Genomic DNA, 27,985 nt, shown 5'->3' with positions numbered 1-27,985 from the left:
TGGTTTGTACAGAGTCATACTACTGTTGTTGGACGTAACGACATGGTGCACCACTAGTATTCACACATGTAACTGCAAGACGAAGAGCAGGGGTGACATGGTGGAGCATAGCATTCATCTGTCTACTATTTTCTTCCTTTTAATTTTGAATTTTTGTTCAAATAGCCGGGATATAAAAAAAGAAACACACAGATACAGATCAGCTAGGAAGGGTCAAAGGAGTACATGTTTGATTATTTTGTGTGAGGTGGTGGTGGGAGTAAGTATAGTTGAAAGATGACATCTGATGGGGTATCACCAACAGCGGTGGTAGAAGTTTTCACAGGGGGCGAGCCCTTGGCTGCTGTTGACATTAACCTCGGCTGACCCTATTATAAATGCACGCACACTACTGAAATACACACTAGAAATAGAAAAATCCCTTTATCCAACTGTCAGGTGAATTTGTGGCAAAGCTTGGAAATGTTGTACAAACTAAAATATGACTCAGGTGTGCTTCCAGCTGGACTGAAGCTGAGTGAGTTAAGGTCAAAGCTGAAACGGTAAGGGTGGACAGATATTTAACAGACATCTGTTGGATACACCCTTCACCCAGAATAATTCATCTTGTTCACTCTTTACTATGATTTTTTTTCTGAAAGGTGGAATATTTTTCTGAACTCAAATGACTAAGCTCTTAATTTGCATAAAGACATCGAGATGTCTGGTTCCACTGACACGCACGTCTCTGCTCTTTCATCAGTAGTATAAAACACCCACCGTTATGTTCTGAATTTAAGGTAAAAATACATTGCAATGCAACTCCTTCAGGAGAATATTATTTTAACTGAAAACATAACCTGCGAGGTTATGGAAGCCATGTGGAGGCTTTTTAGAGTCTGACCTAAGGTGAAGAGAGGAAAAGACATATGTTTCTTTGAGTCAAACAATGATGCTTAGCCCTGCGTGTTTAGTATTTAGTAAGTGTGGTATTTTATACACTTTCCATACTTTGATGTATATTTTTATATTCACTTTCATTTAAGACAGTAGGAAACTTATTTGGCAAATTTAAGTTTTCATACTGAGGGCCACAGATGGCTGGGAGTCAATCACAAAACCTCTTTATTGGCATTTCACACTTATTGTTAATCCTCATTATTTACGCTTTTAATGTATCAACTAATGAGAAACACACTTTCCATTCATACGCACAAGGATTGGACAAGTGTGAGTAACTGCAGCAAAGTTTTGAAAAGAAAAACCGTGGTCACATTTACTTTTGATGTGACGTTGATATGTTTGCAGGTCATTCAGTTTGCATTGTTTAAATCAGGTAAAAAAATAACGATTACAACCTCTGGTTTCAAAACACTCTTAAGTTTGCTACTTTGCTACTCACAGCGAGACGGTCATGGATTCAAATATAGAAGCGAAGGGCCTCTCCTCAGCTGGCCTCAAACTCAGATTTCACATTTTGTCTTTTGTAATCCTATTAAGTTTGGGGTTTTGACTGTTTTTCCTCCAATATTTTTGCTAACTTCCTCCATCACTCCATCAACTCTGACCACATCTTATTTTGCAATCGCAGGCCACATCTTTCTATAGCGTACGCAGCAGTAACACAAGCAAAAAGCTCATTCAAATACTCCTGTTATGCCACTCATCCTATCAGTCAATCATCTTGGCTGAACATGCAATTTAGTTTATTCGTGTTATTTGGGGCCTCAGTGAATCAGGTCCAAAGTGTAAATGCACAAACAGGTACGAGGTACGGCTGAATAACAGTCTTTAAGTCTTTAATCTCGTGCCAGAGGCATAGTTACAGGGCTGTGGGTTGGGATATGACTGGATAAAAATCCCTTAGGCAAAGGGATGTGATTACTCACAAATGATGCTGGTTGGACATTCTGTTGTGAGGTATTACCCTTCCTTCCTGGGTGAAATGCCCTCAGGTGACTCACTCAGGTCACGTGGCGAATAACTTGCTACATGAACTTTATACTGAACTGAATTATAGGTATGTTTTGGGTGAACCTGAAACTGAGAATTTTACGACGGCGATGACAGTCCAAGTATATTAACAGTGTGTTTACCTGAGCACAGCGTCTGTGGTTTTCACACCAAACCAGAACCTGGTCGCTCTGGAAGAGAGGAAAAGGAAGGATTAAAACAAACACACACTGAATGAATCTTTCACGGACAAAGCCAGTGTTTCACATCGTTTCCCTCACATTTCGATGATTCATTTAAAACTACAGTCAAACATACACTAAGTCCGAAAGCTAAATATTATTCATGAAAAGTCACTGACAAAATTAGTTCACCAGAGCAAACATGTCATTCAGACAGACACACACTCAACCTCTTATGAATGTAATTATCCTCTGGGTGAAAAATGACGTAACACACTGTGTTTGTGGCTGGAAAACCAGACAGACGGACACACACAGACAGACAGACACACAGACAGGCGGAGGCTGTGTCACTTGGTAAGATATATGTTCACGTGTATATATGTGAGTGTGGGTGTATGTGTGCGCCGTTAACTGCTCAAAGTGAGTCAAGACCACCAGTAAACATGGCTGCTACAACCACTGTGACAGAGGCAGATGTCACCTCATGACTACAGCAACAGAAATACAGAAGAAGCCATAATGAGCTCCTCTGTACTCCATGTGAACGCAGGAAACGTCCAGCCATGTTATTCCTACTACAGTATACACATAACTATGCAAAGGTACTCAGGTTTTCAAACGGGACGTAATGATCTGATACCTACATTTTATTCACATTTGTTCACTGACAACATTTCTGATGTCGAGGCAAAGATTTTCGCCATTTTTTTCATGCCATGAAAAATATCAATCAATATTAAATTATCTTGCAGCAGCACATTTCAGAAGTTCATACAAGGAAATAATAGTAAAAGACAGGAAAAGTATGTGCTTCAACCTGAGGAACATTTTGCATTTAGCCGGATTGATTGGCAACAGGCCAGAAATAAGGTATTCACAAATCTGTGAAAAAGCTGTGTGAATGTCTGCTAATGGGAATTGTAAATCATCATATCTGGTTTCTATTCATATTTTACCCATCATCGCAACTTTCTTGGAAGTAGGGTCGAATATGGACTCATGAGTTATGTAGGCAGTGATTCACAACACCTAAAATATAACATTTCTAAGTGAAAAACAAGATAAACGCAAATAACAGATAACGAAAGAAAATAGTACTTTTAAGCACCTATATGTGCATGCACATGGTACAAATACACAATTACACACCATGTACCAAATTGTCATCACGTACAATTTTTGTTGATAACAATATGAATAGCAAGAAGATTTTTATTTGATTTTAAACTATAATAACCAACTAATGTGATCAAAGGCACACAGACTTTAAGATAGTGGTGTTTTTTGTTGTTTTGTCTTTTGTCAGAACTGCTCAATGATGCCGTCTGCTGTCTTACATTGTAGATTTGACTGTTTTGTGCACATTTACTTTTGGAGACCTTCCATTGCCTCTGAGCACATCGCTCAGACTCCATATAATTGGGGAATCAAACAAGACGTTTTTAATAAATGCAATCCTTAAAAATGCAGTCAAAAGGCCTGTATGCTGTTTTAAACCGTTTTTGGCAAGTTAAGTCAGTCAGTTGTGCTGCAGTACCTTTCCCTCTGAACTCCCCTGTCATCATGAACACACTATCATGATGCCATTGTGCATCCTCAAAACAACTATTAGAATACTTGCGTGTGCACATTTGTGTCGGCCTGTTGGTTTGTGTGGTGTGTGCAGCTTCTGGTCTGGCATGCGTGCATGTGTGCGTACGTGCGTTTGTATAAAGAGCTGATCTTGGTTCAAGCTAAATACAGTTCACTCAAGAGAAGGTTTAACAGTCGTTAACGGGGCTTATCCAACACACACACACACACACACACACACACACACACACACACACACACACACACACACACACACACACACACACACACACACACACACACACACACACACACACACACACACAATGGTGTTTTTAGTTTGCTGAGGGTTACAGGGTTATAGTTGGGGTAGCGGTGCTCAGGTTAAAGGTTACAGATTAGGGGTCAGGGGATTTAACGGGACAGAAGATGCTCAGTCATCCTTAACATTCAACACAGTTCCAAATTGTCGGTATTTGATCAAATAGCTGTACCTGAACCACACTTTGACGTATGTACGGTGACTTTGTTCCCTCAGTTGTTCACTACAAGTCTCCCAGAGGAGAAACTCCTGTCACCAGATCGCCTGTGTTATATTTAGTTCAGGAAGACTTAAGCTTGTGACATACTTTTAGAGACGTGTTCAGACAGATTATTTATAAGAATCTAGAGCTCCTTTCTGACAATAAAAGAGACAAATCTGCCTCACCAGACTTTTCTTTTGACATTTCCTAAACCAACAGACTTCAAGCTGCGTGAAACTGATTAGTGCTCCAAGTCCTCATCGAATTTTGTTTGACTCATTCCGCTCATATTCTCTCACTAGCTGCTTACTATTGCCCCCGCTGTCCAGCTGCTGACTGTATTAAAGATTTGGTCCATTCTAAGATAACTAATTGAATATATAATATGTGAAAACAACACTGTCAAAACAAAGCAGGAGCACCAAAAAAGCATTATGCTATATAAAAGGCCAGAGATGAGAAACTATCAGTAAATAGAAGTTTTAAGTATGATCAAAAAAATGTTACAATTGAATATTGTTGAAAGAAATATCACAAACAAATCTGATGCAATGTAAAAGTATATTTCACACTGCAAACTTTTAAAAAGGCCTTTTTAAAAATAATACTTTCCTCTCCAGATTGGGCTATAAGTGTTACTTAAAAAAATACAAACTCCATTTAAATAATGTCTTATATTTAATAGAATGCAGCATCATAGTCAACACATCTGTAGTGTATTCGCGTTACTGTAGATTGAAATGTTAACAAAGTCGTCTCTTGTCATTTAGACCTGGGTCGGCTGTCAAGGTGAAATTTGTGAAAAGCCACCGCAGTCACAGACTCCAACCCCGTCTAAAATCAGCTAAATTATGGCACATTTTATTTCAAATCCTTTCCTGACGACTGAGTCGCGATGTGAACAGCAGTTTAGAGCTTGTGTCATTTAGACTCAGAATATCACAAAAGTGATTTTAGGTTGAATTATTTCCTACAAGCAAGGCATTCAGCAGCAGCTCGCAGTCACACCCCTGTCTGATTGCTTTTGTTGTTTTTCTTGTGAAATCACAGAATATAGCTCATACTGCTGTTTTGTGTGCACGTTCCTGTTAATCTCCTCGAGGACGTAGCCATCTCTTGACTAAAGAAACAACTGCTTTCCTATTACTTTCATTCAGATTCTACTAAAACCTAGACTGGGAATATTTCCTTTATATTGCTAAAATAAACTAAGAAATGATTGTGAAATGGGAAAATGACGGAAATTTTACAGAAAAGAAAAATATGACTAACTCACAAAGACTGAGATTAACTCAATAAAAACATTCATAGATAGATGGACAGCCCATAATGTTTATTCGTGTCAATATTGGCAAAATGTTTGAGACAAAGCTGAGTCTAATCATTAGAGAAATATGAGGGTGATTTCTATGGCATGTGAGTATGCCTTTAAGACTGAATTAGTTCTGATGGGACAGACACCCCTGGCTTAACAGTAATCTGTGCTAGTTGTTAAAAGGGATAACGCTGGTGCTAAAGCTAAAGCAGGCTGCTTTTGGAGACCGGCGAGAGAAAGAAGAAAGCAGCGGAGCATTAAAGCAAAGGTTTAGTCCCGAATGACTAGATTTAGTAACGAGTCTGTGGGGAAAAGAACAGAGGATCCAGTGTCATGGTTTCACTACAGAGACCAAAACAGAAACATGTCCTTGCTTTTCACATTTTAAGCTTCCTCCTGTCTGCAAGAGGCTCCTGAAACAGACGCCGCCCAGGTGTTACTAATTGCATCACAAATATCCCAGCAGCCGTGAATACAGACCTTACAATAGAGGATTTCTCAACTCTGTAAAACCTTAAAACGAACTAACCTCTGAGCAGCCGACTAGACTTCCACTCTTCCAATCTGTTGAATCGATATGTGCCCAAACATACACACAAACATCGAAATTTCACCAGCTTCAAACTGGATTCACTATTCAGATATCAGCCACCATATATCATCATATAGCTTTTCAATCACCTATAAAGGCTCCATTTAAGTATGTTTTAGAGGAGCTATTGGAATTATACTAACTGACATGAGGGCGCTGCTGACCTGAGGCCTGTACTACGAACCGTGATCAACATATCCAGGATCTCTCTCTGTTTCCTGGGTTGACTTATCCAGACACTTTGGATCCTGATAACTGTTAATACGAAGCAGGTTATCAACCCAGACCTAGGTGTGAGCGTTCACATGAAATGGGGCGGAGTTTGCGGCATCTGACCAATCACACACCCGGAGAAACTCTGCAGAGCAGTTTACAGATTAATGAAGGATCAATTATTCTCTGAGAAAATGAAGAATTAAAACACATCCAGCAGCTAAAAGCAACATTGCTGCTGCAGCCAAAGCCAGAACATTCCTGACTTGTTAATGCGTGACTTGGTGAGATTATACCAGATTAATTGATGGGACAATATAAACGGGCAGCACTGTGATCACTCAGTTTCCCTTTATTACAGCAGAAATGTTTCAGGCAGAGCTTCCTCACTGCTCTTCTTTTAGTTGACATTTTACATCCAGTTGTTTTGAGGCTGAGTTTCCCCTGTGAGTGTTTTGTGTTGGAATATGAATTCATCACCGCGACGGCATGAGAAGATGTGTGTTCTATAAATTCATGTTTCTACAGTTCTGTCAGGTGTGATCATTAACCTCATTTTTCCAGATCAAACCTTGTGGACCTTGGAACAAGTCAAGAACAAGAACAAAAAAATCCTTCCAAGCTCAGTGACCAGGATTTATTTTATTATGTCAAAACGATAGCTCAAGATTAATTTATCTTGTTTTCACCACTGCAGCTCAGTGCTGAACCCGCGCACCAATCACCAATCACCAATCACCAATTACCATCATTTAAGAATGGGCAGGTCATTTTCCAAGAGATCTGATTGGTCAGGAGGCGGAGCTTTACATTCACTGTGATCTTATCCAGAACGAATTCTGCTCCAGAGCACGTTAGACATATTGCATATTCTTCTGCTATATTGTATTTTTATCTGCTTTTTTAGTTCCTGCTATGCGTGCTTCTTTCTCTGTACTATCCTGCTGTACCAATGCAAATTTCTCCACATGCGAGATAAATAAAGGGATATCTTATCTTAGACATTCAGAGTCAGTTACCACGGTGATTTATCCCAATAAGAAGTGAGCGAGTGTCGTAGTATGGAAAACCAGAGTTAATCCTTGAAGTTATCTATAAGAGAAAATCCAGCGTCGTAGTACAGACCTCTGTTCAAGTCGTCATCCCATCACAGACGACACGCACGCACGCACGCACGCACGCACGCACGCACGCACGCACACACATTAGAGTCACTTATTATCCAAATAATGTGTTTGGATTGTGGGAGAAAGACCAAGTGACTGAAAAGAAACACGCATCAGCACAGGGTGAATGTGCAAACCACACAAAAAAGCACCAGCCTGGAATCGAACCCACATTTATCTGTGAGTTAATGCTGCCACAACACCACTTTGCTATCCAAACCAAAGAAATATATATGCATAAGGTACTGTTGTGTTATAAAAAGGTGACATGTTGTTTATATTCTATAATCAGCTAATCCAGACTAGGGTCACAACAGACCAAACTGACGTTATGTAAGAGGAAGGAGAAACCTTGGATAGATTGTGGAATCATCACTCACACTGATGATAAAAAATAAAAAATAAAAACAAACCTACAGATTGTAAGGACATGCAAACTCACACATCAAGACTTCAGCTAAGCATTGAACAGACATGACTGTGGCTATAAGACAACTTCAATTATTTTAAGGGTTAAAAAAAAGAAATCGTTGTTAAAAACAAACAAAAACCTCTGTGGGTTTTTCTTTTCTTTTTTTTTTTTTTAAGTGCCTTTCCGGCAGTGTTGCTGGCCAGAAAACATTGTGTGCATTCTTGAGGTCCAGCAAACACATTTCCCTTTCTCATAAAACATTTTTGTACATCCTGAAAACTACATTGTTTACATTTATATTTACTTGCTCATTTTCTTCACCAACTATTGCGAGCAGGCGAACCACCACCACCTGTTGCTGAGCTGAATAAGGAGAAACCGCTGGCAGGATTCTGCGCGCGCGCGTGAGTGTGTGTGTGTGTGTGTGTGTGTGTGAGTGCACGCCAGAAAAACAACAGAGCAAGTCATTTAGAAAAACTCCTTAATTCAAGTAAAAATACGAGATGCACTTTAGCGTAATCTACTGAAGTGTGTTTGCATGAATGTCACTGCCCAACAATGTGCATATCAGAGGTTTTTTGCGGTAGGCACATTAATTGAATGACTCCGTGTTGTTGTGCTGGAACTCTGTGTATTGGCACACACTGCATCAATGGACTGGTTCCATACAAATTAATGAGATCGCTCTGTTTTATTGCACACTACTGTCGGAGTGAAAGTTTTTTTTTTACATTAGCTCCTGTGAGGCGAATCTTATTAAAACAATTTGTAATGCTCCGTGAACTGGTGTTATTCGGTGAAAGGGATGTGTAAAGTTTTGTCCTTTTAGTACTTCGGTTTCTGTTCCTCTCATTTCCAAGAATTACATCCCTCAGCTAAAAGATGAATGTACCTAAACTGTGAGTTATCAGGTTGGGTTTCAGAGAGACTAATGATAAGAGCTGCTCTGGAGTGCAGTGTGTAAATGTTGCTGTATGGAGCCCATAAAAACGGTATTCCTCCCAAAGTGATTGTTGAACACTGGAACAGAATGTTGAATCGGCCATAAATCTATCAAGAATTTCCTATTTTTGTTCTGTATCAAACATCTTTCAGAGACTTAACTGGTTATATGATATTGTGAAATAGCAATAATCTTCATTTTAAAGGATTATATACTGTTTCAAGAGTTACATTTTCAAAACACTTACACTCTACATACAAACGTACAGGCGTTCAGACACCTTTAAAAACACACCAGGTATCCTTCCCCTGAATTGTACTTGTACCAGTGTGTATTCACGATCTATACATGAGCAGATGAAAAGTAGACGAGCACAAACAGGATCTCGGTATAATAAAGAGACACAAGCACGCAATTCATAGTTTCACTTTCCGCAGGTACTCATCCACATCAGCCTCTTTTAGTCACTCTGTCACTCCTTCTGTCTTTCATTTGGACTAAAGCTCAAAATTTCTGCCAACCCCGGCGAAGATGACAGGAGAGCGCTTGAAAATGATGGCGATGATAAACTGTAGATGCCTCATTCAAAGAACGGAGGAGAGTCTGGGGGCCCGTTAAACGTCTCCAGATTTTCACAAAGGAGATATAAAGCTATGTTCCCCCCTGCTGGCCTCACATCTTCATCCTCTCACTTAATCTTTTTCACACTTTCTGTCTTTCTTTTTCTGACATCCTCGCCATAACATCCCTCCTCCACTCCCTCTCTGTCTCGGTAAACACCACTGAAGCCACTTAAGCACATTATTGCCCATATGGATGCACACATATACATACTCATCCCAACTCAATTTCATGGGACATATTTGCTGTCAAACTCAATTAAGGCAGTTTAAACGAGTCTGTGTGGCTATTAAATTGTGGTCAAAGTGAGGTTTTGTAGGGTCTCCGAGTGTTTGTGAGTCTATCTGTGGTAAAACAGCTGCACATGCTAGGAAAGAGTGCAGGAAAAAGTAAAGGAGGATTGGCAGAAGGTTACTGAAGGAGGAGGAGAAGTTGCACAAGGAAGCACAAGGATGGGGGACACCAGGAGAAGCAGAATAAAAAGTGGGAAAAAAAGAAAAGAAATAAATATATAATAACTGAGGTCTGGGAGGATTTGAAGGATTGAAAGGCGATCGTTGTGAAATAAGACGTTAAATTCTGGTGACTGCTGTTCACCTGGCGGACCTTCAGTCTCCACGGTAACTTTATTAACTGAAAGCGATTACTGAAGGAGATACTGACATCAGGTGTGGAGGAATATTTCAAAGTGTATCAACAAAACTCACTTAAAGACTTCAAGTAATCTCCTACAGCTTTTATGGTTGACGTACCAACAAATCTTCTGCAATATGAACATTTGCAATTCAGGTATAGTAAGAAAAACATGCATAAAAACAAAAAAAGCATTTCATTTTTATGATGGATTTCCACTTGGTTTGATTTCATACTAACAATAAAAATATTGAGTCTTAAAAAAAACATATATATTTTTTTTAAAGGCTTTGCTCACCAGGAGAAATCTGTCTGGGCCTCAGACACGAGAGAGCCATCAGACACAGAACTGACCCGCGGAGAAAGGAACACTCACACTAAAGGACTTCCACATGGCTCTGATGGCTGTTGAGTCCACAGAAATCATTGTTGAAGAAAAACAACCTGATATTAGCCACGGACACCAACACACACGCGCGCACACACACACACACACACACACACACACACACACACACACACACACACACACACACACACACACACACACACACACACACACACAGAAACATGTGCAGCGCCGACGTGCACACGCACAGCTGCACACACCCGCTGATGTTTGAAAGAGCGTGAGCTATAAATCAGACTTCTGACAGATACGATAAAAAAAAAGTGTGTGCAGGAGAGGCAGGGTTAAAGAGAGAGAGAGAGAGAGAGAGAGAGAGAGAGAGAGAGAGAGTGTGCGCAAATTATGTGTGTGTGTGTTGTGGTCAGTGTTTGCGGTGAGGCGCGGTAGAGAGTCTATTTAACACGAGGCATTAACTCCACTAATCACACCCAGATGACCAGAAGCAAACACAGCCACAGTGTGCGGTGTTTGTGTGATGAATGTAAGTATGACTAACTTTTACTCAACAGAAATCAAAACTCTTCCCAAAAGATCCACGTCCAGGTCCCAACATTCCCGACAGAAGCCCCTAATTAGTGTTCGTCTGTGCGCCCATGTGTGTTTCCGTACTTGTGTGTCAACGTTAGTGTTTGTGGTGCTCCACATCCTGTAAACAACCATCACAACAAAGTGGGTTTTTATATGGCCTTGAACCTTCAACCTCCTCTGACTTTCACATCTGTTTTTTTTTGGTTGGAATCTCTGTGAGTTGACAAAGAGAGCAACAAATTAAAGAAGTCCAACAGTGTGAGACAATAATGTTTTATAAGAAAACTCCCATCACATAATCCACACTGGTAAACACTGAAAAACTAAATGAGACTCTAAAAAGTGATCGGTCCCGTTAGAAAATCCAAATAAGTAAATCCAAGTAAAGAAAGTTTATCATTGTTTTATCATAAGATATCCACAAAAAGTAACTCAATGAGAAACAAAGCCTGCTTTTGAATAAAAATGAAGATACAAATCGTGAATTACTAACACAGATACACTATTCAGGCAGTGTCATTTGTTACCGACAGAATGAACATTGTGACTTCAACATACTTAAATTGGAAAAAAAGTATTTGTTGAAAAAAAAAATGGTTTAGTTTAGTTAATAGACTGCACAAGGTTGAGATGTATGTCATGTAGTTTGGTTTCATGGTTTGTTTTGTACCAGTGAATATGACCAAGGAGCACAGCTTCCAGTGATATGTTACTGACTACTGATCGCTGTAGAATTTAAAGGAAATCTGCAAGTTGTATATGTTTGGTCATAATCTTGTGCAAGTGGAGCCATTTGTCACAATACAAGGACATTAACAGAGTAGATTAGAGTCAACCCCATCAAAACCATAAAAACCAGAGAGAGAATTAAAGTGACAAATATCAGCTTTGCAAACAAAGATGTAAGTGTACTTTCATGTTTTTGGGGATGGCTATTCTTTCTAAAGATTTATGACATGTACTGCCAACTTCAGTCAATATATTTTGGTTTTGGTGTCAATTTGGACAGAGAAGTAATCTAACACATAAACCCTAGCACAACTGTAATTTGATGTTTTTACCGTTGCGTTTTGAAAAAAAAAAAAATCCAAAAGGATATTGTGTGAGCTAAATGTTTTGGTTCATGACCGATTCTTGTTTCCTGCTTTCATCTTCATTCAGACACTGATTATCTCATCAGATACAGCAAGTAATTATCTTTTTTTCTTTTCAAAATGTTCAACTTTTTCATCAACATTTAGGTATGATTGTGCTGTAAGAAACAGCCACAAGGAGCAAACAATGAAAAGAAGAATGGATTTAAGTATTACATATAATAGACCATCCCAGTTTTGGTGTGGTCATAATCGTCTCTTTGTCTCTCTCGCTTCAACTCTGGGAACAAAGCTCAAAGTCTTCCCATTCCATCTGTGACTTACTGTCTTGGAATTTATTTTCCCGGTTTCAGGTGAGAGTCACTTCTACCCCACCACAACTTTATCACCATTGTCCCCGGTTCCACTGATCAAATGACAGGGCAGTCCCAAAGCTGTGCGGCCGTTATCTCCCAGGTGAATCAAACAAGGCTTTGTCCTCAGTCGTCATTCACCCCTTCGTCTCTCTATCTGCTTACCTGCAGAATCAGACCACATCGACAGCCTGTGTATCGTCTGTCCTCATATATGTCTATCACACCTGTGTGTGTGTGTGTGTGTGTGTCTGCTCTGCCATCTCTCCATCCCTGTGTCTGTCTTCGTGCTTGACCGAGTTTGTCTACCTGCGTTTATCTCGTCTGTCTCTGTGCAACCTGACCTGCTCGTTGTCTCTGGTCTTTTTCAGAGCGTGACTGGCTGGCTGACCAACCTCTGGGCTGATTAGAGTTACCTACCGCAGAGCATTCAGGACACCCACACACACACACACACACACACACACACACACACACACACACACACACACACACACACACACACACACACACACACACACACACACACACACACACACACACACACACACACACACACACACACACACACACACACACACAGCTCATTCAGCCTCCGACTGGCCCTCAGCCCTGGCTCGACCCACTAACCCGCTGCTCATCAGTGCTATAGACCTGTGAGTTACAGACACACATTCTAATCTCATCTGCTGCGCTGCATTTGTGCGAAAAGATCCAGGCCTGCAGGCCAGGCTGGACTTTTCTTTTTCCCTATTTTTGGGAGTTTACATCAAGGAGGAGTTTGGGAATATGACAACATACCAACATATATACGCTCATGTGCTCTCTCTCTCTCTCTCTCTCTCTCTCTCTCTCTCTCTCTCTCTCTCTCTCTCTCTCTCTCTCTCTCTCTCTCTCTCTCTCTCTCTCTCTCTCTCTCTCTCTCTCTATCTCTCACCGCTCACACACACACACACACACACACACACACACAAACACATGCACGCACAAACTCACGCATGCACATACTCACAAAGTCACTATAATTACACTATTACACCATACAGGGAGAGTAGTGGAAAACCCGGAGACATAGCAGAGAAGAGAGGTGTAAATAGAAAACTGGTGACTCACATTCTAGTGGCCACAGACTAGCCGCACACACACACACACACAGAGAGAGAGAGAGAGAGAGAGAGAGAGAGAGAGAGAGAGAGAGAGAGAGAGAGAGAGAGAGAGAGAGAGAGAGAGAGAGAGAGACAAAAACACAGGGTTCACCCACATGAGGCCAGAGGACACACTGTGTGTGTGTGTTTGAGTGTGGTGACAGAAGAGGATGAAGAAAACTCTCTTTGGCCTCGCTAATGTAGCTTGCTGAAGCCTTTATCAAAAGGGATGTTCATTAAATGAATGAATGCTGTTACACGCAGGCTCTCCCACCCATCAATCACTCTGTGTGCTCTCTAAACTGTCCCATAATAGGTTCAGGGAGTGATGCTGTTTCCAGGATGTGGCCAAGAGGAAACTTGCTTCCCTGTTTGCCCAAACTGTGGAGGTTCTCCTTACTTTGGCATCAATACGCAGCATATTCAAAGACCTCTTTATGTTCTTAAATGAGCTTTTCAAGTTCAAAACTGTCCTGCTGCTCAATAATTATGTCAGTGCTGATCCAGTTTTTATGATGTTTTTTTATTCCTTTTGTTGCATCTCATTCATATTATTCGTATATTATTATCAAGATGGAATCTAATACATTCCACAAAACAATTTCTCCAATGTGTTGTCCAAACTCTGAAAGCAAATTGAGAGAATATCTTTATGTTTGCGCTGGTACTGGCAGTTTGAGTTCATTTTTCAAAGTTTAACTGATTAATTCAGTTTTCTATGTCTCAACTGTATTCACCCAAAGTGACATTTTCCAATGTCTTATTGGATCCTACCCAAGGTTTAAAGTCCAAATAAATTCACTTTAGAATGTATTTCTAAAGACGAAAGCCAACATCATCAGAGGTGCTGTAAAGGCTACAGATTTAGAGATCATAAAACCAATCACTCACTTGTTTTCTTTTATAAGCAGTTTTGTGTTTCTGATTTATGGTGTCCGTTAAAATATTTCATTATGGTTGGAAGGCTGTTACTGCTGGCTCCTGTTGTCTCTCATTCCATATGTCAAATTCTCAGCCTCTGGACTGTATAATGTGTAATTAATGTAATGTCATTTTTCTTTCAGGAGAAGAATTTTATATCTTGGACCGTCAGTAATAAGCCGCTATAGTCAACAGGTGCAAGCCAGAGCCCATCACCCATGTTGGTTGTATTGTCGTGCCAGAATAAAGTTGGATGGATAAAATAATGTATGGATAAAACTCTTGTGTTTCATTACCAAGCAGGTCATATACCTCTAAAGTATCCCGATTCTTCAGCCCATCAGATAAACCAACTGATGGCCAACAGTTATATAGAAGGGCTGAAAGAAATACAATATTTATTCATAGAAAATGAGGTTTTGTACATTTATCTGGTTTGAGAAATGAGAAAAATGTCTGCACATGTTGCTTTTTGTGGTATGTAGAGGATTACCTGGTTTCATTCGGCCATAGTAACTGTTGTGACTAAGCCACTGCCTCTTACATAGCAATCAGAACTACGATTCTCGAGCAGCATAAATATATAGTTCTACCAAAGTTTCAGCTTTGTTCTTGTGATAAAGTGACATATTGAAAACTGAATCGACATGCACTCTAACTTTCTTTTAGTTTTGAGTCATTCAAATACAGATGTGGCTCACAAATGGGTGTTTTTCCAAAGAAATTGTTGCTTTTCGGATATTTAATAATTAACCACCACATGGGCAGGTCATGGCTGGTGTACTTACGGGACGTTTCAAGGAAAGTTTACTCGAAATGTGAGGTGGATCATTTTATGTAGAGTGTAACAAACATTTCGGAGACTTTAGGAATGTTCTCAACGTTAAAATGACCTGTTTGCAAAGATATAAAGTCTTGGATGTGCAAACACACTATGACAGCTCACTATTTGCACAAAATACACACAAGACATTAGAGTCACATAACAGAGGAATGTAACATTTGTTTTTAGATGAAACTTGAGGAGAAACTTAATGCCTGGTCTGTTCGCGGCATCCCAGTCAACGAAGTTTGCTTTCCATCGCTGCTTTTCGATGGTGCACATTTGACTACTGCACCCCACTTCATAAAGTTTAAACCAAATGTTCCCTTTCTCACACCTCTGTTCCAGAAACCCCACCGCACACACACACACACACACACACACATACACACACACACACACACACACACACACACACACACACACACACACACACACACACACACACACACACACACACACACACACACACACACACACACACATCTCAGATTTGGAGAGTCATCCAGGGGCCACCCTAATTACCCAATGCCCAGGTGGTGGGAGTCTATTCTGGATGGACAAGGACCAGGCCAAACCTTTGCTCTATGCATGAACATAATGCAAATCCACACAGACATACACACTCACTTCTACACACCTCAGGGCCAGTGGGGCTGAGCTCCGTGGCTAATGACTTTCCCACCCACTACACAGCATGCACATGTTGAAGCCGTTAACGATAAGTGGCTTTTCAAACTTGGTAACGTCCTAATGTCCCTGTTAATCTCACATTCCTAACTACAAAGGCCACAGTGCATGGGCCATCGATTCTAGTGAAATGAGCAATTTTGTGAGCTATTACAAAACAACAGAGTTTTTTTTGTTTTTTTTTGATCTGGCAATGTCCCTCTGCGCACTGACATAGAGCAAATTTATTTTGAGCTAAATTAGGACACCCATCCCTACTATCTCATAAAAACCTGAAAACAAACTCATTTCCCTCCTGTGATTGATAATTTAGACGTCAAGTGTTGTGATGAGCTTGCTCATTTAAAGCATGGAATCATTCATGAAAAAAACATCCGAAAACATTGTTTGATATGACAAAAGGATGGAGTCTCTCCTTCCAAGCAACATTTGTCTTCTTGACTTGAAAACATTTCATACATACATACATACATACATACATACATACATACATACATACATACATACATACATACATACATACATACATACATACATACATACATACATACATACATACATACATACATACATACAAAACATTTAATCCCTAATCACATACTTTTCAGCTATTGTATAATTTCGACAAATCAAAGTTGAAACAAGACATCTATGATATTAGAATGTTAAAGAATTCTTTCTAAACAATTTTAATCCTTCCAGCTGGAGCTTTCATCATGGACAAACTGAAGGCTAAACAAATTCATCGTTTCCCTTGTTGTGCAAAGCACTTCAACATCATTTAGGTCTTTCTTCTAAACATTTAAGTTTCCCAGGGTACACAGTAACACAATTTCTGACCCTAACATAACTGAGCAGTTTTGAGGTGTTTAAAAAAAACACCTACCATTGCAGTAGAGTGATCATAACCCGAAGCCAGAGTGCTGTCACAGCAGTAAATTAAAAAAATACAAAATACATATTTGAGAGGCATTGAGAGCAGGGGTCTATGACATTCATGGCCAGAAGAGCTGCTTTTGCCCTTTTCATTAAATTCAATTTGTTTGGAGCCACAGAACATATTTCAAAATGAGGTTCACACCACTCATAGAGCTGCTATGCAGTTTAGACAGATAAAACATATCTTAGGTTGTATTTATGAAGTTTCACAAATCAGAACAGTAGACAATGTATGAAATGTTGGCAGTTTTACCTTCTGTGGCCATTTTTAGTTATTTTTGTTACTTGAATCATTTTTAAATCTTTTACATGTTTGGCCAATATTATTTTATTCTCCTTTTGATTTTTTATGTAGCTGTTTTATCTTTTCGTTTTTAGGGGTTATTTGTGGATATATATATATATATATATATATATATATATATATTATTATTTATTTATTTATTTATTTACTGTTTAAGGCAAGGGTCTGCAACCTGCGGCTCTGGAGCCACATCAGAGCCCTTCTGTTGTGGCTCCCTGAGCCTTTCACAAAATTAGACCTAAAGAAACATTTTATGTTGTTTTCATTTTATTTATAAACACCAAATCATTTTCTAAAGGACTTTGAACTCTTGGCTAAAAGGGGCTTTTAGCTAAAATGGGGGAAACAAACTTCTAAAATGCCTTTAAAAAAAACCCTAATATGATTAGAATTCCTAAAAGAAAGAAAAGTTTAGAAATGGGGGATGAACTCATGAAACTGTTTAAAAAGGAGCAAAAATGTTTAAAACACTTAAAATGTCCAAATTGCGGGGGGGGGGGGGGGGGGGGGGGGGGGATGCAGCAAAAGAAGGTTGAAAATTAAATTCGAGTAAAAACAGCTGAAAATGTAATGAAAAATGTGCCTAATTTGTAATTGAAACTTCTTAAATGCAATATAAGACACAGTTTATGCTCATTTATCAAAGCTATGTGAAACTTGAGGCGTTGTGTCTGCCTCATTTTAAAGATTAAACGTCTTTTGTGGCTCCAGTTAAATTGGATTTGGTAGAATAAATAAAAAGGCTCTGGTTCAAGTGAACCAATACAAAGAGGCTAATGAGCCACAGGTTGATCCTGATCCTTCAGGGTAAATCAGTATAAAACTCTCCAAACCATGTTTGTGATGAGAGTTAACATGTGCGCAATGGTGACATATATTGTCTTGTATTCTGCAGTGAAGACGTTAAACCTGGCGGTGGGGCAGAGAAACTGAAGGTACCTGGAGGTGTCTGAACGCGGCGGTGAGCTGGGTCATGTGCAGTGTGAGGCACCTGGAAGTGCATCTGGCGGAGTTCATCTTCTCCTGAACATCCTCCTGCTCCGGGGAACTCCTGCGAGCCCGAGTCAGCGCCAGCAGCGCGCACAGCAGCGCCAAACCGGCCCGGCGAGCGGACATCACACCGGCAGAACGCACGACAACAGACGGATCACACTGCGCGCTTCTCCTCGTCCTGTCCGGCTCCTCCTGCAGCTCTGCGACTGAGCTGACTGAGGATATCTGCCCCTTATCTGCCGCTTACCCGCGAGCGAGCTGCGCGAGGGGAGTGGAGCGGCTCTTCCCTCCTCGCGGACACTCCCACAAGTGCGGCCGCGCGGGGTTACTGCGGTCTTCATCCTCATTTTCCAAGTGATCATCGTCATCGTCACTCAAACCATCATCACCTAAACGCATGCAGCAATCATCATCATCATCATCATCATCATCATCATCATCATCATCATCATCATCATCATCATCACCATCATCATCATCACCCTGCTGTAGTTCTGTTCCATCATTTATCTCTTCAAATCCATGGTTTTCAGGTTGTCGCATCATCACAATCCCCATCGTCCTCGTTACAAGAGCGATCATGTGTGTAGTGTCTGCTGGTCAGCTACAGGTCACCCTCCACGTGGTATACCCACAAATCCACAGGCAGGATGTAAAAGTATATTTTATTTTTCGTTTCTTCACATCTGTGGCTTTCAAAGTGCTCATCCTTCCAAACTTTGTAAACACAGTCCTAAATCAAGGCTAACTGTATTTGTCTTCTGTGGAAGTACATTTGTTAACCTTCAGCAAAGCTGATGACATCTTGAATGAGGTCAGACTTGCTTCTTTCAGCTGCCTGAAACCCTCCCAGTTTCCAAGTAGGAAGCTCCCATTTGTGTTGTTTTACTGGCAGGTGGGACATGTCCTCCCTCTCAGTAACTTAAAAATGCACTGCAACTACTTGCTGTGCCATTCTAGAGTCTCCATGGTGTTGACTGTTGACTTCCTTTTTCTTTTCTTTTTTTTTAATGAATGAATGTTGTGTACTCTGCTGCAACCTTTTTCTAACTTCATTTTCTGTCTGATGTGGTTGTATTTTAGGAGTGATCAGAAAGGTCGATTAGACCTCACTGATCACATCATATTATGTTTTTCAATAGAACAAGAAAAAAAATGCACATTATAAAAGTAAGGTTGATAATAGAGCTGAAATACATCAAATGCTGCACACTGCATTAGCATAACGAAGTGCATCTCTGGCATGAACTTCCTATAACGTTCCCTTTTCAAGTTAAATGCTCCCCTGTCATTCAGAGATAGCTGAATTTCTATTTTAATGTATGTGACACGTGACAAGTTTTGTACATTAGTAAAAGCAATCAATTCACCTACTACACCCACTAAATCCAGTTTTTGTTTGTGAGGGTAAAAATACCCGGAATACTGTGAATGATAGTCTACTACAGCACTTTAATTTGAATACGAATTTCAGAAAATTAGTAATAGCCATTTTTAATGTTTCATTTCTGTATTCACTTTTAAGCATTTCGTTCAAGATCATCTTTGCTGTTTAGTTTGCACCATAACTATCATATTATGATCATTATCACTTTCATTATATATATCTTCATCATCAATAACCCAGAAATGAAGGTCATGGTTACAAAGAAATCCTGGTTTTCTTTTGTCTTGTTTTTTGGGAGGGTCAATTCTTCATCACTTTCACCACTGACTTTGTACACACTATCAAAATATTGATCACAATCTTCAATATGGTGTTTAATTCCAGCACCTTCATGCTCGTGTGAACAAAGGTTTACCCTAGTCATCGTGCGGAACATAATCAATGCCACTGTGATGGGGTCATCGGCTCAAAATATTGAGCACAAGAGCACAAAAGCAGAACACAAACCAAGCAACCAAAAATTAAAGGGAACATCAAAAATGGCTTGGTACTACCATCAGGTGCAGTGCATGTGGTTTACTAGAAAGAAGGAAATGGTGGATGGTGCATGAGAGACAATATGGTAAAATGGTAAGCAATACTGCAGGGATTACATGAAGGAAGATGGATGGTGGAGATCAGGTCATAACACAGGTGGGAGTGGCACATCTGCAAGAACAGTCAAACATAGATAATTATTGGACAAATATCTAATGACGGCAAGGCACACTTTTACACATTCATTACACATATTCTCTCTTGTATCATCTTGGGCTTCTCTCTTCGGTTTGTTATTCTGTCTTCTTCTTAACCTCAAGCATGATGATTTCCAGTACCTCCTTCTTATCTGGAAAAATTCTGCTTGGGATCAGAGAAAAAAAAAAAAGGAACTATATCAAAGATGAAGAGATAAACTGCCGTGCACAAAAGAAAGCATTTTGGGGCCAACAGCTTGCATGGCACTTCATGATTCTGGACCCATTAACATTTTGCTGTGACTATTATAAAAACAAAAATCTCCTTTATTGTCTGGGAATTCGTTTTGAGGGTAATTATTGGACTAATAAAAGTGCCTTTATTAATGGGAATGAGACTTGAAGAATGTGTTGAGGTAGGTGTCTGTCACAAAGCCAGCCAGTGTGTTACTCACCACTTTTTGACAGCAGCTTCAGAGCCAAGTGGGGTTTTCTAGGACTGAAGCCAAGTTGAGATGTTTCGGACACAGGGTTGAAAGCCCTATTTGTTTACATGAAACTGTAACCCAGCAGAGGAGTCATCTCTGCTGGCAACGAGAGGTAGAAAGAATCACCTTGGTTTTGATTGAGGGGAAATGGAGTCATATAAATATTTAGTAAGAACTGGCACAGTTGTTGCTGGCCCTGTTGTGGAAACCAGACTTTTCATTCTGTCCTGTATGGAAAGGCAATGCATGTTATAGGGTATTACAACGGTCTTGTTTTTTTTAACCTCCGGAACTAAGATATTCAGGGCTGCAACTAAATATTAGGTTCGTTTTCTTATTGGTTAATTACATAATAGTTTCCCACGTCAAAGATGTGGAGACAGATTTTGGTGATTTGGCTTCATGTATTGAACCAGCTGTCCAAGACCCCAACATATGTAGTCACCATCTGAAACAGAAAAAAGAAATAGAATTTTTTTTTGCAAGTTTCAGATTCTTCTGTTCAAATGAATCACTTACTATACGCTGGCCTATTATTCTTTCCAGCCATTTATCTTCTACACATGCTTTGTCCAAGCTGCAATATTGGAGGACGGACCCTACAGCAGCTGACAATAAGCTAAAACCAGGGTACGCCCCAAACCTCCATCCATGTTCTTATGTCACTTCATCCATCCTAAGTTAATCATCAACCTTTGGCCCTAAATATGTTAGACATGTTTTGAGCAACAAAAATGTTCTGATTTTCAAGGCTCACGATGAACCCAAAAGCAGACTCACACAAAATTGAAAATTCAAAGAGTTTATTGCAAAAGTCTGAAAGCAGAGTTATACAAAAAGAGTAATCAAAAAGAGAGTCCAAAAGTCCAAAACACAAAGAATCTGAAAGAGGAAAGTTGTGTGATGTCTTGACTCCAAGGCAAAGACGACCTGGCAATGGGCAGATGATTGAAAGGGGTTTATATACAATGGAGAAGGGGAAGACACAGGTGAGACACATAGACAGTAATTAGACACACAGAGGGAGGGCAGACAGGAAGGGCAAGTGCACATTGACAAAGACGAGACAGGTGAGTATCAGAATAAATCTGGAAGAGACAAAACAGGTGAGACATGGAAGGAGATCAGACCGGAGACACAAAGGGAGTCCTTCTGGCTCCTGGGTGACAGGAAAACCAGTGAGAAAGGAGCCCACTGAGGATCTAAACGGCTCTGGGACAAACACTACGGTTGGGTGGGAACTTCTCTGGTCCTATCTGTCCTCAAGCACATGCCTCACCCCTCTCTTCAACCTCCCAAGATATTGCCCCTGGAGTGCAAAATAGTGTCAGAGTTCTCAAAGCCAGGAGAAGGATCAAACAGATGCAAGAGGGCATCAGGTTTGATATTTTTGGACCTGGGATGGTAAGACAGGGTGAAGTTGAATCTGTTAAAGAAGACTGCCCACTTGTCCTGAAGGGAATTCAGCCTCCGAGCACAACCTAGAAACGTCAGTTTCTTCTGGTCCATCCATACGATTAAACGGGCGCTTGGATCCCTCCAGCCAGTGGCGCCGCTCCTCCAGGGCCACTTTCACAGCCAACAGCCGCCAGTTGTTGCTGGACAGAAAAGCACAAGGGTAAACACGGTTGTCCTTGGCACATTGCTGGGACAGGAATGCCCCCACTCCAAGACTCGAGGCGTCCACCTCCACAATAAAATGTATATCTGTGTCGGGAACCACCAGCACAGGAGTTGACATGAAGAGGGCCTTGAGTCAATAAAACATGGCGTCAGCTTGAGCAGGGGGTGAGGCAAACCAAATCTGAGAAGAGGTCAGAGTACGCAGCAGAACAACAACGGTGCTGAAATCACAGATGAATCACTTATAGAAGTGACCAAAATGTAAATTCCTCCTTGTGGCCGAGATAGGCCAATTCCTGACCTTGTTAGAAACCATCTCCACCTTCTCCACGCCCACCACATAGCTGAGGAAGGTGACGTGAGCCGTGTGGAACACGGACTTCTCAGCCTTGACCAAGAGCTGATGTTCCAGGAGCCTGCTCAAGACTTGCTGAACATCCAGGATGTGTGCAGCAGGGTTAGTGGAGAAGATCCGGATGTTATCTAAATAAACAAAAACACAGATGTTGAGCATGTCTCGGAGACCATCATTCACAAGGGCTTGAAGTACTGCAGGGGGCATTGGTTTGGACCAAATGGCATAGATAAAAACTCTCAGTGTCCGATGAGAGTGTTGAAAGCAGTTTTCCTCTCATCTCCTTCCTCGAGCCACACGAGGTGGTACTGTAGAGGTCCAGCTTCGTAAAGGAGCTCAATAGCAGAGGAGATGATAATGGTAATCTCATGCAGCCCCCGGTAGTCAATACAGGGACAGAGCATCTTGTTCTTCTCAATGAAGAAGGACCCCACCACTGCAGGAGACAAGGAGGGCTGAGTGATGCCTGCAGCGAGGGAGGCTTCGATGTGCTCCCTACGTATTAAACTGGAAAAGGAGACGACACAGATGAGACACATGGGTAACTAGAAACACAGAGGGAGGACAGACAAGGGCAAGTACACGAGACTCAAGACGTCAAGACTCAAAAGATATGCAGACTTTACACAGACAGAGAAAGAGATGTAACCCTTACAGTCTTTCATTTAGAGATTTCAAGGGAAGGATCACAGTCATTAACTATATGAGAAAAAGCAACAGAGAAATCTGAGAAAATACATAGTTGGTTGTAAAGGACATGATTTTCCTAGTTTTTTTCAAATCATAGTAAAGAAATGTTAACCACCCCAGATTTGGATTTAAGGGAGTCTCAACCTACTGATTTGGGACCACTGGTCTAGACATCTATAGGAGCACCTAATCAGAGCTGCATTAGTAGATCTATAAAAAGTTAGCCACACATTTAAATGGATGTGCCAAAGTCAAAAAGTTATATGGTGTGAAGCCACTTTATCTGCATCAGGGCTTGCACACACACACACACACACACACACACACACACACACACACACACACACACACACACACACACACACACACACACACACACACACACACACACACACACACACACACACGGAGTAGCAAAGCAATTATCCAAATGACCAAAATAATATTTTCATATTTTTATAAAACACCCGGCTCAGGTTTCTGAATAAACCATTAGTGGAGTAAAGACCCTCCCCAACACATACTCAAACATCACACACAAGCACATGTGCCCATTCACATGCTCGTACATACAGAAGCAATAGCCATCTGTTAAAATCTGTTCTCTGATTGAAGCCAAATGTCTGTGGACGGCATAGAAAGTCCAGGAGAGAGAAGGAGAGAGACGAAGAGGGATGGAGGGAGAGAGTAATGCAGAGAGACAGCAACACTGAAGAACAGGCAAGACCGACCAATGGAGGCATATACTTGGTGCAGAGAGCCAGAAACTGACTCCAGCTACAACAGCAATAATCTGTTGAACATTTCAAGCTCATGTCGCCTTTCTACAGCACAGAGAAATGGTACAACAATAAATCATAAAATGTATGCTAAACTGCCTTTCTCTGCGATATCTGTGTTAATTTGTCACCACGTGTACTGTTTGTACCAGACCTGAAATGGCTTTGCTTTTTGAAAGCAGCCCAATATAGGAGCCTTCTATCTTAACTTAAAGTTGATTATACTTTAGCTCAAGCAGCTCAACTCACTAAAAAATAAAGAAGCTTTCGGGGAGCATGGAAAAAAGGCTGCAATGGAAAATGTCCTCTCAGGTGACATTCTTCAAAATCCAGGCTGCAACTGAAACAGATCACCAGTCCATCACAGGGTTAACATGCAGAGACAGACGACTGCACACCCACATTCACACTCGCACTCAAATTCTCAAGTCAGAAATTAAACCATGTATATTCTCAGGTTGAGGAGATTGTATGTCTCATAGTTTTTTTTCACAACCCTAAAATTTAAAAAAAAGGATATCTATGTTGTATGTAAATAAAAACGGAATTCATTGACTTGCAGGCCTCATAACACCTTGCTTAATCCCCATAGAACAGCAACACCATATCCGATGTTGAAACTGAGACATTCTATCATTTCATGGAAAACATTAGTGGATTTTGAATTTGATGGCAACAGCACATCTGAAGAAAAAAAAAAAAGTTGGAACAGGTGCAAACAAGTGGGAAGTGAGAGGAGTTACTGGAGTTCTGGGAGAGGAATATTGCCCCATTCTTGTCTGTTGCAGGATTTTATACTGCCAACATTCCGTAGCCTTCATTACTGGATTTTTCACACATTTTGCATGAGTGTTGAGACTTTTCTTTGCATGCTGTGGTTTTTGATTTATGATGACCCTTTAGGGGCCACAAAATAAAGCATGTCAATGCAAAAAGAGAAACACTTTAATATGAATACCAGTAAATGCCTTGGGTTAAGTGTTTAACATGTCACCGACCAAATCCAAGCTTTGTCATCGACTGAATCGCTGCGAGTTTTGCTTCTTTATTTAGTGAGAGCCTCTGGACGTTGTTGTAGTTTCTGTCCAAGATTTCTGAAGTGGTAAGACATTATTCCCTCCAGCTGGTTCTACTCAGAGCCTGTCTGTTGGTTATCTCATTTCTGTCACCTTTTCAGTCTTCAGCAATAGTATTTCTCAACCCATGATCCTGGGGTCCAAAAGAAAAAGCTTTTCGCAGTGATCGAAGAGGTGCAAAATGTTTTCCTGAGCAAGTAATACTAGGTTTGCCAGACGTTGAAATGCTGTGTTTAAGTGAAATATCTTTTTTTTTCTAACAAAAAAAAAAAAAAAAAGATATCTATAAAGGATTATTGGAAGAACCAGAGCCAGATCAGAAATCATCAAAATGGTATTCATGTACCTTCACAGCGAAAATCCAAAATCATCTTGAGACCTATTGATAAACAAAAGAATCTGATCCTATTCAATATTAAACCTTTGGCTATGTGATGCTCCCGTCATCATTATACATTATAGCACCCGTTCTGTACCAAACATTGCATTTAGAACCTTGCACAGCAGAACTGAGTTAACAATGACAGAAACACATTTTGGAGTGGATACATTCTTCTATCTATCTATCTATCTATCTATCTATCTATCTATCTATCTATCTATCTATCTATCTATCTATCTATCTATCTATCTATCTATCTATCTATCTATCTATCTATCTATCTATCTATCTATCTATCTATCTATCTATCTATCTTGAGTATCCATCACAGGATAAATGCAGCGGAGCGGCCAACCCCACACAGTCACACATGTGGGCAATTCTGTTGTTATCAATGAACCAAAATTGTATGTTTTTAGATTGTGCTAGGAAACCAGAGTACAGAAAATCCTCAACTACAAAGTAGAACATGCAAACCCCATAAAGAAAAGCCCAGCCCAGACTCAAACCCACAACCCTCACACTGTGGTGAGTTCACGTGTGGTGAGGCCAAAGCACCACAGGATGTTTGGGACCTGAGCTACAGTGTCGCTCTGTGGCACATTTCAGCAATTACAGTTCAGCCTTTAAAAAAAAAATAATAATAAAATGAAAAGATTGAAATAATATAATGTATGCGTTTACATTTTGTGTTAAGTTGTCAAACTTCATAATAAATTGTCAAAATGTGTTGATTTTGGCTTTATTTTTTGATTATAAGTTTCCCAGGCTCCTCAGACAACTGGAGATTTAAACAGCACAATAATTCCTTCAGAGTAAAGTAGTATCATGGTTATGTATATGTTTATTTAATCTTTAACATCGCTTGTCGTTAATCATTATTGGAGCAATGTTAAGTTATGTTGTTGTAACTGTAGAACTTTATTTAATTGCTGTAAGTTCTGTAACTCTCAAAACTTTGTGAAGCTGCCATTGCCACTGAGGACTGAGACAAAACAGAGCAGAGCCACGCGACGAAAAGAAATCATTGACCGGATTGAGGAAAAGGTCCACAAAACCACATGGGAACCATGTTGGTCACAGGATTCTTTTAACTGGCACTGCAATGCTTGCAAGTGGCTTTTTACTGGCTGTGTTGTCTTCTGTTCTCCTGTAACTCTCCAACACCAGGCGATCAGCTGCTGTAATCTATGCTGTGCCTCTGCTGGTGTGGGGTTTTCTGCAGGTGCTCTGGCTTCCCCAAACAAACATACTAGACAATAAGTCTAATTGGTTTGACTTTTATATTTTGATAAGAGGTTAATATAATCAATCGAAAATGACATGACAGCCAATAAGGTGTTATCGGGACTTGACTGAACATAAACAGTTTTCTCAGTGTCCCTTCAGGTACTACTGCCTAAAAACAAACAGTTTTTACCCAAATGCCATCAGACTGTCGAATCCTTAGTGCATATGAATGTAAACTGCAAATGTTTTTCAAGGAACAAGTGGAGCCTTATATGTATGTAATATCCATGAGTGCACGAGATCTAGTTTTCACACACATTTGATTTTCTTGTTCTTTGCTTGTCATCGTCACACCGAGAACAGCACAGAAGGTACATCTGAACTGGTGTTGGCCATTTTTTTTCTCCCTTTGTCAAATGAATTGCTTCTCCAAATGGCTTCAGGACGTCAACTAAGTCTTAACAGGTTCTATTCCCATGATGTGAACAACAGCTCACCATGTCGAGTCTCTTCTAGAACATGAGAGTTCAATTGATCTAATAACTGAGAAAGAGTGTGAGTATAGGGTCATTGTTGTGAGAAACACTGGGTCGCAGTAAAGGGTTTGTTTCGTGGGAAACAGATGAAAGATTCATGTGTCTTGTTTTGTGAAATGGTTCATGGCAAAACTGACTCCTACTGACCTTGAGTTTAATACAACAGCTGTCTGTGTTTTGGCTTCTTTTAGCTTTGAGATATCCAGCTGTGTGTGTGTGTGTGTGTGTGTGTGTGTGTGTGTGTGTGTGTGTGTGTGTGTGTGTGTGTGTGTGTGTGTGTGTGTGTGTGTGTGTGTGTGTGTGTGTGTGTGTGTGAAGCGTGAACCTCTCAAGGAGCCTGGCACCGACCTCCTGGCCGCACGGGGGCGCTGGTGTAAGTAGGAAAACGAAGAAATAAC

The 27,985-nt window shown here is 40.4% G+C and overlaps 1 protein-coding gene across 1 annotated transcript in view; it reads right to left on the bottom strand.

Annotated features, from left to right (window-relative positions):
• Window positions 1-18,612, bottom strand: part of anos1b (anosmin 1b) — a 51,803-nt gene extending 33,191 nt beyond the window's left edge. Inside the window, exons 1-2 of the mRNA XM_080473205.1 lie at window positions 18,254-18,612; window positions 2,076-2,123 (exon numbers count right to left, since the gene is read on the bottom strand). Coding sequence (XP_080329331.1) covers window positions 2,076-2,123; window positions 18,254-18,430 — 225 coding nt within the window. The 5' untranslated portion in view covers window positions 18,431-18,612. The remainder of the gene's footprint in view (window positions 1-2,075; window positions 2,124-18,253) is intronic.
• Between the last annotated feature and the right edge of the window lie 9,373 nt (window positions 18,613-27,985).

This window comes from Lipophrys pholis (genome assembly GCF_963383615.2).
Source record: "Lipophrys pholis genome assembly, chromosome: 10".
In the NCBI taxonomy this organism is placed as follows: domain Eukaryota; kingdom Metazoa; phylum Chordata; class Actinopteri; order Blenniiformes; family Blenniidae; genus Lipophrys; species Lipophrys pholis.
Note: the sequence above shows the minus strand (reverse complement) of the source record. Positions and strands in the feature narration are given on the sequence as shown.